The sequence below is a fragment of the Buteo buteo genome, chromosome 10, assembly GCF_964188355.1.
Source record: "Buteo buteo chromosome 10, bButBut1.hap1.1, whole genome shotgun sequence".
Classification (NCBI taxonomy): Eukaryota; Metazoa; Chordata; class Aves; order Accipitriformes; family Accipitridae; genus Buteo; species Buteo buteo.
In genome coordinates, this window is record NC_134180.1 from 872,258 (window position 1) to 887,700 (window position 15,443).

Below are 15,443 nucleotides of genomic sequence, written 5' to 3' on the forward strand. Positions count from 1 at the left end.
CTCTGAGCAGAGATTTCCTGGGCGGATAAAAGTACAAGAACAAAAAGCATCATAAGGATGCTTCATCGCGGAGGCTGCATTAGCTTATCTCCTATTTGAATAGGAAGTGCTTCTGAGGACACGCAGAGCTGCCTGCTGGACTGCAGCTGCTCAGCAGAGGTCCTGCCTACAAGCTTGCCCAGAAAGCTTTTGGGAACCTTGTAAAAACAAAGCTCTGATCCTGGAAGGTGATGGGCCTGTTTTGTGCTGCCTGCAGGCAGGAAGAGCGCTATTTTCTTGTTTTCTCTGGAAAAAAACCAGCAATGGTAGCCATGTGCTGTCAGATGATGATCCCTGGTAGATGTTGTGGCATGGAAGGCATCTGCAGGAGCCACAGAACAAAACCTGACAGGCTTGAACTGCACTGGTGTTCTGCAGAGGAGCAACTGCGACCTACCCCTGATGAAGATCAAAGAGGCTGGGGAGGCAGGTCTTATGTAGCTGCCTGATCAATTAATTAAGCAGTCAGGCTGGCGCTTTTAATAGTAGCCAAGCACTGTGCATTGGTTCTTTCACTGGGTCTGGGAGATGATAGGAGCAGGCATTTGCTTTTCAAGACTGCCTTTCCCCATGCACATGGCTCCCAATAATACTGGGCCATAAAAGAGACTGCTTGGGGCTGGCCTGTTAAATGCTGTGTGGCATTTAAAGCACCATATAGAGCTGGTCTTCAAAACAATAGCTCCTGCTGTTACTGACTGTCCTCCCCTCTACCACTGAGGACTAGAGCATTTCAAGGCAGCTAGTTCCAGGGTAGTGATCAGCTTGCCACACAGTCAAACCGATGCTTGGTCAGTAAGCGCTGTAAAGAGTACATTAGTAGGTGTTGAGAAAAGCACTGAAAGCACTTTCTCTGCTATCAGTGTTGTGGATCCAAAGGCTGCAGTGAACTGCCCCTAAGCTTTGGGGCAGTGTAGTTGGTTCTCATGTGTCACTATCTGCTAGGTATTTGAGCTAGTTATCCAACTCTATATACTTGATTTTATACTTCTCCCATGTGGCAGTGAGTTTTTGTGTCAGCTTTGCCCAGCTGGAAGCAAAGAGGTTTCTCTAGAGACCCTGCCTGTAGTTAGAAAGCAGGAGAAACTAGAGCATGCTTCTGGCATGGAGGGCAGTTGCAAATCTCCCATGCACTATAGGCATAGCCTGCCCTCTAATTGGGCACAGCTGCTGGTGGTGAGGCTTTTCATCTCATAGCACTGAGAGTGCTGGAAGAAAGACTCTACCTGCAAACACAGGAGCGTTTCCAAGGCTTAGTCTCTTATTAGTTTTCTGTGAGCTTAGCCAGTGCTTCTTAACAGGCTTTTCTCCCCTATTAGTAATTGCCTCCTTCCTCCTGCTGTGGCATCCTAATAATTACATCAAGCACAGCAGAGCTTGCAGCCTTGGGCTTTGGATGTGTCTGTCCATCTCCTTTTTGTAGAGTAGCATTGTGCTAAAGAATCCAGTGTTTGGTTCTCTTGGCTTTTCTTTAAATAGAAGAGAAGCTTAGTCCTTATGCTTAACCTGACCCTGATTTTATTTTAAAATTGAACAAAGCAATTGGAAGGACAGCAGGTAGCCATTCAGATATTGTTGAAGGGTTTTTTGGAAAGCATTTTAGTAAGAAAAGACTTGATTTCTAGAATCCTTGAATTTCTAGTGTGTGGGGGAGTAATAGTCATTAATGATTTTGGGTTTCTCTACACTCCTCCCACAAAAGCATGTGTTAAGGCACAGGAACTAGACTATAGAAACATCAAGCGACTTACCCGGGCTGCCCTGCTGAGATGGATACTGGCTCAAACCAGAATTACCCAGTGCCTTTCTGTGCTGCTGGAAGTCTCCTTTTATGTCTTTGAGCTGATGTTACTGGTGACTTGCTCATATGGACAGTTGAGATTATCAAAGTGCACTGAAAATCAAGAGGAATAGCCCCCATGTCCTGGGCAGTGTTTTTTTGCATTGGAGCCAAACACTGCTAGACCAGGCTCGTGTCAGCGCGATGGGAAGGGGCTGTGTTCCTCTGTCCTGTGGGGAAGGGTGACCCCAAGGGAAACATCACAGAGCAGGTGTCCTGTGGCCGTGGAGCTGAGTGCTCAGGATCCACCCAGAACTGGATAAACAGTCTGCATTTCACCTTCCATAAAGTGATGTTTCTTGCTCTTGTAGTGGGATCAAGGATAAAAGGCTTAATCAGTGGGTCAGGGGAAACACTGAGGAAATATTGAGTGTTGCTCCATGCAGCAAATAGAGCTGCAGGAGGCAGAGAAGGCAGCCAGGCACATGTTTATTGCCCAGCAATGGTAATTCTGCCATTCCTCCCTTTATTCTTGTCAGCTACTCCAAATGCTTTCCCCCCCTGTAGCGGCAGCCCTGTCTGAAGAATGCTGTAGGAAGAGTCTGCTTAGTTTTATACCTGCCAGCTGCCTTCTTCCTCTCCTCACTTCTGTAGGTAAACTCTTGTATCAAACTCATGTTTCTGCACTTCGTTTTGATTCAGCAGGAAAAAGTTAAATTCTTTTCTTCTTTGCTTTCAGAGGCTTTTCAAACCTAGTCAATCTGTGCAGTGCAGACCTATGAGTTGTAAATTGAAATGAATTAAAACTCTCTCAGCCTATCATCTAAGAGTTTATGAACTGCCAGAAGCCCACCCCTGAATAACAATGAAAGAGCCTTGAAACCTGCTCTTCCCAGAAGGGTCTGGATAGGATGATGTTCAATGGAAAACTGACACTTTTAGTTCACCTCTGAATATTTTGTACTCATGGGGCGGGGGCGTGGGGCAGTGAAGAAAAGCTGCCAAGAGCCAGGGAGTTAGCAGCCTGCTCCCCATAGATTAGTCACCATCTCCTCTCTACCCTGTGCTTTTGCTGAAGGGCTTAATGCTTGTACACTGCATTTTGTAACTAATTCACTGACCCTGCTGCAGCACTTAAAGTGATGAAGTGGATGCAGAATTCTACCTCTGTCCCTTGTTTCCAAGGCAACCATCTTGCCTGCCTTCTCCAGAAGTGTCACACTTAATTTGTTCAGTCATAGATACCATTGCAAGAGTTTATGCAAGAAAGGGAAGGCACTTCCACCTTTTATTAGTGGAGGTGCAAATTAACCTGCTGGCCTAGTGTCTTCCACTGACCTCCTGGAGGCTGCCGTGCCACCTTCCCAGGTGCTTTTGCTCACCCCAGAGTCTTCCCTGAGAGGCTTGGAGGGTAGCTGTTGGATGCTGTGCCATGCTGTGCAAACCCTGGGTACGAAAGCCAGGGAAGTCTGTGTGTGTTGCCACTGTAGATTCCTTTGCAGGTGCTGAGCATGCTCCTTGACTTCTGTGCCTGAATCTGAGGGAGTGAGAGGGGTTTCCCTTTACCTCTGCTGCGGCATGTATACTCATGGGCTTTTACCATCCCTTCTTTGTGGTGTTAGGCAGTAATCTGCCCTTGGTGGGACACACACACAAAAGCTCTCCTCCTCTCCTTTCTTGCCGAGGTACCTGGGTCTGCCTTCCTTTCCTGTGGCAGGCACATGGAAGGAATCTTTGGTGGTTCTACCCACATTCTGCAAATCAGTTTCATAATGCAACTGCGTATGGGGTGTTAAATGAATGTGAGTCTCCATCTGCATAGAACACCTCTCCTCATAGGAGTCTGAACTATCACCTTTGGTCCTAGCATCAGCTAGAGGAAAACTGCTTCTCTTTCTTACGCGTTTCTATTTTTTTATGAACCTGACTTAACTTAGACATCTCTTGACACTACAGGAGTTGGAGCAGTGATTGTGGGGATGCTGCTATATATTTATTGCTAGCCTGTGTTGCCTTTCCCCAGGGCATACTGTTGTGTGCCTTCCACGTTTGTCTGCGAGAGGACTGAATTAAACTGGAATGCTGTTAGTTGCTTCTCGTGGTGACGGTGACCTTCCAGTAAGCTTGAAGCCCTTACATGGTATCATGGGAGGTGGAGAATCATTCATAACCAATCCTTGTTGGCAGGGTGGTGATCTGCAGCTTGGCATCTGGTTTCAAAGAAAATTGCCCATATACAAAACAAGCAAACTAAAATATTTGTGACCTAGAATGGGAAGTGAATTAGCTGTAAGTATTTGGAAGCTGCAGCTGTGCTTACTGATTCCTATTTTAACCTTGCTTATACCAGAACTTGAAAAGAGCAGAGTGATCACTTCTGATGTAAAATTCAAGCTTGGAAGCTGCAAATTAGATGGGCTTATCAAGCATTGGTCAACCCAGATTCCTTTTTTCATTCAGTCCTTGGCCCTTGCTGTCTTATCTCCCTGTAGATTATAGAAACCCGTCTGGACACCAATTCGTAACTGGCAGGATCACAATTAATACTTGTGCCGCTGCTGTCTGGAGTTTCATTGCTTTGCAGGCATGCTCAACAACCTTGTAAAGTAGAAAGAAACAATCTCTTCCTACTGCTCCCTCCACTCTGTTTCAAAGGGCTGGGAGTGGCCAAGAAACATTTCACAGACAAGAGAGGAATCTGTCTCTCCCAGGGGATTTTCTGGACAAGGGGCACTTTTGAGATCTGCAAAAGCTTTTCTTTTCCCTTAAAGCAGCAGTCTGTGAGCACCAGGTAAATGGCTATGTTTGTGCCAGTGTAGTTGGCTCAGAAAACATCAGTGAAACTGGGAATAAATGGTGAAATAGGGCACTCTGTCAGCAGTACTCTAATCCAGCCTGTGTTTTAGGGTCAGTGGTGAAGGCAGAGTGAGGAGGGACTTTATCTCATCTGCATCACTGACTGATGGGAGAGTTGTGCTGTGGGAGAGTAGCTGCTTTCTGGCTTAGTCAGTGGCTAGTAGCTTCTTGAGCCAGATCAGGGCATTTGGTGGAGCCAGTGGTCCTCAGCTGAAGAGCAAATCTTCACTAATAACATTTAGCACCAGTGCAGAGAGCAGAATATCTGTCCCTGCTAGAAAATTGCTTGCCAGGAAATACTCTGCTACTCCATACAGAATTGCTTGAGGCTCCTTCTAAGAGGTCTTTGATTTTTCTTAGAACTTCAATGAATTTCTCTCCTCAGTCTATATCCTCATTACCATATCTGCATATGCAAGTATTTGAAATCACCTCCCAGAGGATGGAATCATTATGACTAGAGTACAGTGATTCAGGTTTCTGCTGTTAATAAAAACCTATTTTTACTCTCTTGGTAAGTAGGACAGAAGGAAAGAAAGAGACAGAGCTGAAATACAGCAAAATAAAAACACGAGTTGCTATAGACTTCTAGGCTTTCTCCCTTTAAAATACTCCTTTTGATAGCAATCATTCTGATCTCATTTGCCCTGTATATTCCATTCTCCTTAGGTCCCTGGTGTTTAGTTTGGATCCCTCTAGCTCCAGTGCCCCTGGCAAAAATAGCTGGTGGCTGTGTTGGCTCTTCTGTTCCTGTGCTAGATGATCCTGCCAGGCTGGATCAGCCTGGGCTGAATTTGCTATTTTGGCAGTCACTTTCTTGATGAAAGCAGTCTCCCAAGGAAGGGAAATCAAATGATCAGATTAGGAGTGCTGTGTGTCATGCACATCACCAAGGAAGCCATCTACAGGATTTGCTAAAACTATTGGCCAAAATCTAGTTGTGCTGGACCTGCTCATGTCCTGCTAGTCCAGTAGCTGGGATGACCTTTTACTTAACTCTTGTAATGCCACTTCATGAACCGGGGGTCATACTTGACAAATTAGATCTGCATTTAGTTCTCTGTCACTTTTCTCCAGAGCAGGAGACTGACTTTAAAAGTTAGTCACTACAGAGAAAACAGTTCAAAGGTGCTAATTGTGAAGCAGGGTTTCTGGATAACGGTTCACTCCTCCTTTGAATCCTAGCTGATTTGTCCCAATAGCTACATTTTCATTTGTTTACCTCCTAGCTCCTTGCTTTTGCTGGATAGTTTTGCTAGAATGCCACTTTTTTTTTTTTTCCAGGCCTACTGTCAAAGCAATGTAAGACTAGAACAAAATTATAATTACAGTTCTGTGCAGGAGGTGCATCCAACCCTCACTTCCTAAAATGAATTTGGAACTGGAGTGATAAAAAACAGATGGCTTAGGTTTATAAGAGCTCTTTGGTGACTGGCTTTGGGCCCTCCTCAATGGTTATTAGCCAGAAGTTACTGGATGCCTGGGCAAACTATGGAGGGGGAAGCACTCATGTCACATGAGGCTTGTCTAGGGCAGCAATCGCCAGGCCAAGAAGTATGTCATGAGGGCATAATTTTAGATCTTGCTCTGCTTTTGAGAGGTGTGTTTTCAGAGAGCCCTTAAGTTGCTTCCTAAAGCAGCACCCTTTTGTAGCCTAAAGTAAACTTTGAAAGTGTGGGGGGAGCTTAGATTTTATAGGCTGCCTCCTGCTGTGAAAGACTCTGAATGTCCCTTTGTGCAGGTAAGTGGCATCTACATAATATTTAGCAAGATGAGCACAAGAGTGCAGTTGATCTGGTGAGGTTTTTCTTTCCTTTGTTACTGTGCAAAGACCAGGAAGAATAGGTTCCAGTGGCTTAACTGACATCCAGCCCACAGCATAAAAATAGGGGGGTTGATATCAGTGCCAATTCAAAAGTTTATCAGGAAAGAAGGCTGCAGTTCACAAGATTGTCCTACATGTGGGAGGTTTTGATGCTTTCTGACCCTTCCTTTGTGTAGAATGACCCTCCAGGGTATGGTGTAAGTAACAGCCTGATGAAGTGCCTCTGTAGGACAGCCTTTCTGCTAGCAGGGACAGCCAGCTGCTCAGCACACCACCTTCAAAAGTAGCAGAACACTACCATTTATCCAGGAGGGAGCAATGGATGGCCATCGCCTGACCTTTTCATTTGCTAGCCACAGGCAGCTGATTCTCCCTGCTGCAGGACATGTTGCAGGGGGAACAAGGAGTAGCAGGAGGTGTGTGGAGGCTGGAAAAGCATGTTAGAAGTACCTGGGTCTGGAGGAACTTCTGTTCCCATCTGCATTCAGGAGACGATCCCTAGGAGTGCAGAGGCTCCAGCAGTACTTCTAGGAAACTTTCGGTGCCCACATGCAGTGGTGATAGATGTCCCAGAGACTGTCTGGTGTTGGAACCATGCTATGAAAGTGTGATAAAAATGTAAGAGGCCATCCATGTGGCTTCTGAGATGCTGATGTGATGCAAACCTGTTGGATTTTTGATCTGATTAAGAACAGCTTTCAGAGCTGATACCCTTTACTGGGCAGGTGGTAGCACTATGGCTACTGTCTCTCATGGTAATAGAAGTCCCTTGAGGCAGAGGTGGGATAAAAAGATAGAGTATAAGCATTTTTGCTGTGGTCTTGTTGAAAACTGCCTGTTAAAGGAGCTTACGAGTAAATACCACTCCCCTTGGACCAACATTCTGCAAACTTTCTTTTCTCTTGTGTTTGATTAGCCTCAACTTTAGGCTAGAAGTTTCTCCTTTGCTGCTTGCTTTGACAATAAAACTCGAGAGCTCTAGCAGCTCTGCTAATGTAGGTAGTTTTGGCTTGAGTTGGTGATGGAGAAAATGTTCCTGCACTCTCTTTCCAGACCCTGAGCTGCCCTTCTGTAGGTGTCTTGCACTCCAGTGTGTCTTGCAGCAGACTTCAGTATGCTAACAGCTGGGCAGACTGTTAGTTTCTCCTTAGCTGACAAAGCACCCAGTGGATGGAGCGTCTTGTGGAGTAGCATACATGGCTGTTGGTGTCCCTGCAGTGTGATCAGCAAGACAGAGTTGCCTTTCTTGACACTTGCCTCTCTTTGTTATTACGCATTAAAAAACCTGCAGTGGCATAAAACTGGCCAGGAAGTTTTCCATAAACAAACTGCAGATACCTTTGAATATTGGGGTGGAATGGGGCCATCTCATAGTGCCAGGGATTTCTCCATGCCTTCTGAAAAGCGAAGCTGTACTGATGAAACTCTGCTCTTGGACTCTTTGCAGTTGGTTTCGTAAGAAACATGCTCAGGCAGAGGCTCTGGTGCCCATACCTCCCAGCCCAGAAACAAAGGACAGGTGGAGAAGTATGACGGCGGTGCCTTATCTGGAAGATCTGCATGGCTACAATGAGGAAGAAGATGATGACTTGTATGACATTGAAGATGATATCATCTACACTCAGGACTTCACAGTACCAGGTAGGAGAGAATGATGCTGGGTTGGGTAGGGCAGAAGTGGCTTTTTTTTTTTTGTCTGTTTAAAGCTTTTTAGGAAAGGCCTCGAGGTCTGAATAATCCTTTCAGCAGTGGAGGAGATTATTGATTATTAAGTGGTGTGAGTGACGCATAGTGAGTGAGCTATGATGCTCCGGATGCCTTGGTCCTTTATTTGATCAACCAGGATGCCCCTTCCTGTGTGTTACCCATATGCCAGTTTCCTTCCTTCATCCAGTAATAGCTTGCTCCTTGTGGACTCTGTTGTTTAGCACATTTAATTCTTTTGGCCAGTTTTGCTAGACTGAGTTATCTTGTAGCAGAGCCCTAAAATGACTCAGTGTTCAGAGTAGATGGCACATCTGGGGAAGAAGCGTGCTTGTAGCCTTATACTGAGACCTTTTTTCTGCTCCAGTCTTGGTAACTATCTGGTTACAGAACTGCTTCTTTCTTTATTAGGGATTTCCTGTTGTTTTAAGGTAAGCCAACTAGTAAGTACAGGGGCGTGTGTGGTTTTAACCATGCAGTTCTTACAAAGTGGTGGTAATCAAGTAGCTTTCCTTCTTTGGCCTCTCTGTACCTGTAAGCAATGTAGCTTGTGAGCAGAAGGCCGAAGGGCATGTCTGTGGTAAGACTAAAGACAAAGACTGCTCAGCTTTACAGTCATTGCAGCAGCGGTACTGCATGATCAAGGCAGCAGTTTCTTTGTCTTTCTGCCTGTGTTCTCACTGCCTACATCAACAGAACATGAGTTTCTAGGTTAATTGCTCCAGCCTAGTTTGTTTTGGAGGGAAGGTTTCAAGTGCTGTTTGTAAGGATGCTGATTTACTTTACCACAGTGTAATTAGAGGTACCTGTGACTGACCTTTCCTTGTGATAAAGAAAGCCTTAGTTTCTGTAGTTCAAGACTAACCAAACTGCTTTAGTGTTTCCTTAATGATGGCCTGGTGGGCTTCTGTGGACCCGAGTAAAAGCAAGGTCTGGTTTTACCAAACCCTGCACCTGAAGACCTTGTTTTTCTTTTGGTTTCCTGGTTAGGCAGAAGTTGCTTTTCTGAAGCACTATCATGGAAGAATAAAATGTCAGGCCTTGAATTGTAACAAGCCTCAAATTGTGTAACCAATGCTCAAAATTTCTTTGGGCAGCAACTTGAAATAAGGTTGGCTTCCCAGGCAGTGCCTTCCAAGGGGAGAAGGAGAGAGGCTGCTTTGAGCCCAACTCGCTAGGCCAGCACTTTGCTCTGTGCTGTATGACATCCTTGAGTAACAGTCCCCAACAGGGTGGCTGTTCAGATGTTCAGCCAAAAGGATATGTAGGTGGGTCGGAGGTGGAGCCTGCCAAGATGAAGGGAGCCTCATCAAAGTGAAATAGATCTATTTCCAAGTGCTGATTCACTGGTGACAGTCGGGTAATTTATAACCTTTTCTAATAGAACTAATGTCCCAGTGCCAGCTGGGTGACCTGCAGAGCTCTGTCCTTTGCTCTCTTCTTACATCCTGCAGGCTTTTGTGCTAGAATCTGACCAAGGCCAGGCCTTTCCCTCACAGCTTAGTGGAGGCTTTTTGAAAGGAGGGATCCTCTTAAAAATGCGATAGACTCACTGAAGCACATACTTGATTGCTAGGTCCTTTCGAAGTGCAGAAGCAGGAGAGAAGAGGACTTGCCAGATGCGTTCCCTGTTGTCAGAGGTTAGCCATTTTCCTCTGCAAGAGCTCTCACTGGGAACAGCCCATGCATAAGTGCCCAAGATGTAATTCTGCACAAGTGTTGGGGCTGGAAGCCCCATCACAGACAGTGGGGCCTGAGCGCACTGATGAGGCTGCCAGACTTGAAAATCCGTAACCAGCATCACTTATATCCCTTTCTAATTTTACATTTTCCTTTCTGAACTGGCTTCAAGAGGCAGAAGGAAGGTGCAGTTGGTCTGTGCGTGCCTGTAACTTCCCTTGGAGGGCTAGCCTTCCAAGTTGATAACCTCTGTGAGAGTAGATCTGTTGCTCTTAGTACTTGACTATCTCGCAGCCAACCCAAGAGCCTACAGGACAGTCTGTTACTGCTTTTTTTGGCGTCAGTCTAGAGAATAAGCATGTGCATGTCTCTAACAGTGCTCTGTTGCTTCCCTGTGCATTCCCAGCTGCAGAGGAGGAAGCTGAGGCAGGGCTTAGAGGACAGAGCGGAGCACTGAGCAGTCATGACAAGCTGTTTGGAGAGGAAACCATGCTCCCATCGGCCATGGGTGCAGAAGAGGAGCATGAAGCTTAGCCTAGGCCCCAAAGCCACTGCCCTCTTGGGCTTCCCAGGGCCTGAGCTAAAGGCAGTGGCTGGAGAGTGCAGGATCATCTCCTTGCTTCCCCCAAGCTTCACCAGGATCCTACTGATCTCCAGGACAGTTGTTTTATTTCCAAAGCAGATAACTTTGTTCTGCGAGGGAATAATTCTTTAGTTTTTGGCTTTGTATTTTTAAGCAAAGGGTAGCTGTAGGGGTTCAGCATGCTGCAGAGGAAGATGGTTTGTGACCCCTTTCAGAGTGGGTTACTTGGCTTGTGAAATCCAGCCCATTCCTGCAGACCTGCCCCACAAATGATTTTGTACAGAAGATGTGTTCCTGTCTGTTCTCACTCTAGTTAAAAATGTTTTGTTTCTTTTTAACTTTTCCAGTGGTGATTAGCCTGCATTGCTGTCTGGTTTACACACTTCAATGTGATTAAAAAGTGGAAGCTTAGGCAGGCTTTCAACATCAGAGAGTGGTTGTGTGTCCAGCAGGCCCAGGACAGAGCCATCTGTCCTGTTTGCTGTTGAGGGTCTCTGGCCCGTGGCGCTGCAGCTGGGTGTTGCAGGTTATCATCTGCATTTGGAAAAAACACCATGTTCTGCCCTTCCTTTGAAGAAGAACAGCAGAGCATGCAAGATCCTCTTCTCGGTTGGGTGAGGGTTGGTGCTGAGTCCTCCGCACTGAGTGGGCGAAGCATCGTGCCCACATGTGCACACCTTTTGCTGTTCGACTGTTGGTGTCTGCTCCCAGGCCTCCTCCCACCGTGGGTGGCTGCGACTATGTCCCATGGGCAGTGTTACTTGCCCCATGCATGCCCAGGATCCTGGCCAGAGCCTGGCCCGTGCTGGCGCAGGTGCTCTTCCAGCAGCCATGTCTATCTGCCAGCTGATCTGGATGTGCCCACACACACAGGCAGGTGACTGTGGTAGTGGGAGATCATCTCCAGAGCGGTAATATCAGCTATTATACACTTCTAATGCAAACAGCAGTATTTAAACCCAAATAAGAGCTGTCATTTCAGAAGATGACAGGCAAATTACTGGAAGTTTTTTTAAGTTCTCGTGTGTAACTTGTGCTGTTTCAGAGGGATTAGAGACCTAAAGATTAATTGTGGCCCCATAGACCAACACTTCCCATGTTAGAGTTAGCCAGGGTGGGTGGGCTGGACATGATTTTGGTTTAACTTAACTGGTGAATAGTGACAGCTTTTAATCTTTCAGTTATTTCAAGAGTTGTTGCTTAATTGTTTAAGTAGATAGTAAAATAAAGCATTGTTTCCAGCCAGCCTGAATGTCCTCTTCCCAGCACTTGGGTGTTATGCTTTTGTAGTGTTGGTGACTGTGTTGCATGCATCTATGAAGGGTGGGTTCTTTGGGGGCTATCAAACTCAGCAGTCCAGATGTGCGCTAGAGCTCAGGAAGTCCCCAGGGAACCATCCGGAGCAGGAGCAGAATTTCTCTATACTGGATGTTCCTGAGCAGCCGTTGCTGTCAGGCAGAGCCCTGGCTTAGGTAGGTCATTGAGTCTGAATACGTGTGGCTCTATCACCGTTGATTTGGAAGCATACTTGAGCATGGAACAAATTCTTTTCCCTCAGATAAATCACCTCTGGCTTGGCTGGCCCTAGAAGGGACAGAAAGCATAGTACAGCGTGCCCCCAAACCCAGCAGTAACAGATTGATTTGGACTTAAGCACTGAACAGCTGGGAACTGGTCCACTGAGATGGATCATTCTCTCTACTTTACTCTACAACTTCTGATCAGGCTGTGACAGAGATCAAGCTGTTCACAGGACTTGTAGAGATCTCTTAAAATAAGGCTGTTCTCCCTTTTGTTGTTGTTGTTAAGAGGGGCTGGTGAGATGGGATATGAAGGTGCAGTTTACAGGTTCAATGTTTGTGATGGACGGACATCCCCTCACCAGAAGCGCAACACTCATAACAAGCTCCTGGGGGTGAGGAAGGAGCCTAGTGTGGATACAGTATGCTCTGGTAGGCTTGCATGGCATTTGCAAAGGCAGGGGGGCAGCTTGCATAGAGAATAAATGTGGTTTTGGTTTTTTTTGCATTTTTTTGTGTTTTTTTTTAACTGGGTCTTCCTGCAGGATCCTTTTGAACTTGCTCAGCTCCATGAGAATGTTACATTTCTAACAGTGACGCCATATTAAAATAAAAATTTTAAAAAACTTGTAAATGACTGATCAATTCAGTTGTGGTTCTTCTGCTGGGCAGCAAGAGCAGGAGTACAAGTGACTCATAGGTGGGAGTGGGTGTTCAGTTTGGGAGGGGAAAAGAGGGAACCTCATTAAATCTTGTGTTCTTCAGAGGAAGAAGGGGCTTTGAGAATGTGCTTTTATTTTTAAAGGGTTATTTAAAGATTTATGCAGCTCTGTAGAGAGCTTTAAATGTTACATGCCCCTGGTTCAATCGGTGTTAAACATCTCGTCCGAGGGAAGTGCTGAGGAGAGAATAACTGTGGCATTGAGCACGTGACAAAGCATCCTCTCCAGAAGTGGCTGCCCCCTCTTATTTGGAGAGAGGCAGCATATGCAATAAATGGATGTAAGCATCTTGCTCGTTGCTTTTGTGCTGCGTTTCAGATTTAGAAGGCTGTGCTCTGCTTTTTTTCTCCCCTGCCATTAACCCCTTCCTCTGCTGCAGCCCAGTCCTCCTGCAGAGGCAAATGGCTGCATAGCTTGATTCTGGGGTTTTTGTTTTGCTCCCTTAGCATTCAGACTGAGGCTGGAAAATAAAGCCAGGACTGGAGTCTTTAAGTGAAGCCTGGTGCTTGAAAAGGTGCGTTTCTAGCTGCAAATCATGTATGTGTGTTTGTATCTGACAAACACAGCAATTCAAAAGCTCTTCATGGTTTTATTTTGAAGCCTTTTTTGTGCCTGAATGAGTTGGATGGAGCCATTAAGAAATGTGAGAGGTGGCAAGGACGAACATGCACGTTCTCAATGCCTCTCTCAGCCCTCCTTTTATTTATTTTATTTTTAGCACTGTTCAGCTGGTAATGGTAAGGTAGGATATAGCTGTTCGAACAGACACAGCACTGGGTCACTGGCTTCCGTGTGGGCAGACAGTTGCCAAGACTTCATCCCATGTTGAATTTTTATTTTCATTAATTTGAACGTCAGCAACTGTCATTGGTGAAGGAGGTAAAATTAGCTTGCAATTCACCCTCCCTCCTTGGTATCCATAATAGACTCCTGGGACTGTGCTTTTGAAGCAGGGTGGGAGGGGGAGGAGGGAAGAGTCACACAAAAGACAAATGAACTGTTTGGATTTTTTTTTTTCCCTCCCCAGTCAGAAATGTTAATTGACTTGGCCTGAGTTCAGCTGAGGGAGGGGAAGGATAAGTGTTCAGCTTTGCTCTGAATGGGGTTATTTGAGGCTCTGCAGACATGCAGTTGGGATGTAGGGAGAAGAGGAAAAACCCTGAACTGGGAGGGGTGGGGGTGGCCAGGCTGCGCTGCTCTCGGGCTGCAGCCTGACCCACGGTGAGCTGCTCTGCTCCAAGTCCCTGGGCAGAGCCCCGTCCCTGGAGGAGCTCTGGGGCCAGCGTGTCCCTCTTTTCTGGAGGAGGTCCTAGAGCTTGGATGCCTCAGCCCTTCCTAGCGAGTCACCCCCTCTTAAGGGGTCAGAAGCTGGAAGCTGATCAGATCAGTAGCAGGTCCGTAAGTGCACAGCTGGGTAGAGCTAGCATTTCTGCTTCATGTTCCTGAGCCTCTCACCTTGCCAGTCATTTTCAGAAAGAATTTGAGGTAATGACAGATGTCCAAGGTACCTCCATCCTTTGTGGTGAGCTGTGCAAAGGTGTTTCTCAGGAGGTGCAGGGCTGGATGGCTCCCCCACGGAGCACAGTGGGTGCCATCGCTATGGCAGTGATAGGCTCTGGTGCACAAAGGCAGCAGCCGTTGCTGGCGAGTCAATCCTTGGCTCTTCTCGGGGCAAGGCAGAAGTGCTCAGGTAAGCAGCAGCAAGCCAATAACGGGGAGCTGTGTCAAGACTTGGTGGAGCTGTCAGGGAGGGATACAAGGAGCAGCTCACCAGCAGGTCTATGGGGGAATCGATTGCACTTGTAATGCAGAATTTCTCTACAAAAGGCAGATCTATCCCACCATCCTTCTCTGGTTTTGAGCCCCTGTCCTGAGCCTCTGGTGGACCAGCAGTACCTCACCCTGTTTTGCATGGCCAGAGGCCCAGCTCTGGCATGCTGGAGTGTCCAAACCACAGCACTGGGAAGGGGCTCCCGAGCTCTTAGCAAGCCGGGAGTGCAGCTGACTAGCTTGAAGAACTGACTGCTTTGATCTGTAGATCAATCAGCAGGGTAATTTCTCAAGGTAATTCCTGCCTGGGCCCAGCTCTGCAGCTAAGCCTGCTTTTAGGGGGAGAAATCCACTCCCTGGTGAGCACCCTTGTTCTCTGGTGCTCGCAGCCTGTGCCAGGCCAGGCTGGCCATGGCAGTGCTCAATCTGCTGCCTGATTTCCAAGGATGTGTTTTTACTCTAGCCTGCTGGGTATTGCCCTGCTGCAGCCTGCACTTTGCTCACGGTCTCTGCACTGGTGAGGCTTTACCAAAGCCGGTCCCCACCAAGCAGAGGGGCCGTGGTCTGTGCTGGGTCCAGGCTCCTGCTGCCTTTGCTGCTTCAGGTTTCAGCAAGGCTGATCCCTCTTCCTAGCATGAGCCCTCCAGGGAGAGGAAGGTGGGTGCTGAAGGTGACTTTGTCTGAACAAGGTGACCTCTGTGTCCCCTTGCAGCTTGTTTCCCAAATGAGTCTTCACCCGTGGAGGACACGCTGCGCGTAGCTGCTGGGCTCCCTGTAAGAGCCATGTGGGGTTGGAGCAGAGCAGACAGGAACCCATGTAGCCCTGCTGCCGCAGCGGTACCTAGGATTGATGTGGTGAGGTGGAGGAGTGCAGGGGTCTGAGGTGGACCCCCGCTGTTCTCCTCCAGAGGAAAAGCGGCTCTCCCATCACCCCCATCCCCACCTGTGTCCCCTTCCTCCCTGA

General features: G+C 47.1%; 1 protein-coding gene across 1 annotated transcript in view; it reads left to right on the forward strand.

Moving 5' to 3' along the window:
* Positions 1 to 15,443, forward strand: part of STK11 (serine/threonine kinase 11) — a 46,065-nt gene that overhangs the window by 26,879 nt on the left and 3,743 nt on the right. Inside the window, exon 8 of the mRNA XM_075037757.1 lies at positions 7,948 to 8,141. Coding sequence (XP_074893858.1) covers positions 7,948 to 8,141 — 194 coding nt within the window. The remainder of the gene's footprint in view (positions 1 to 7,947; positions 8,142 to 15,443) is intronic.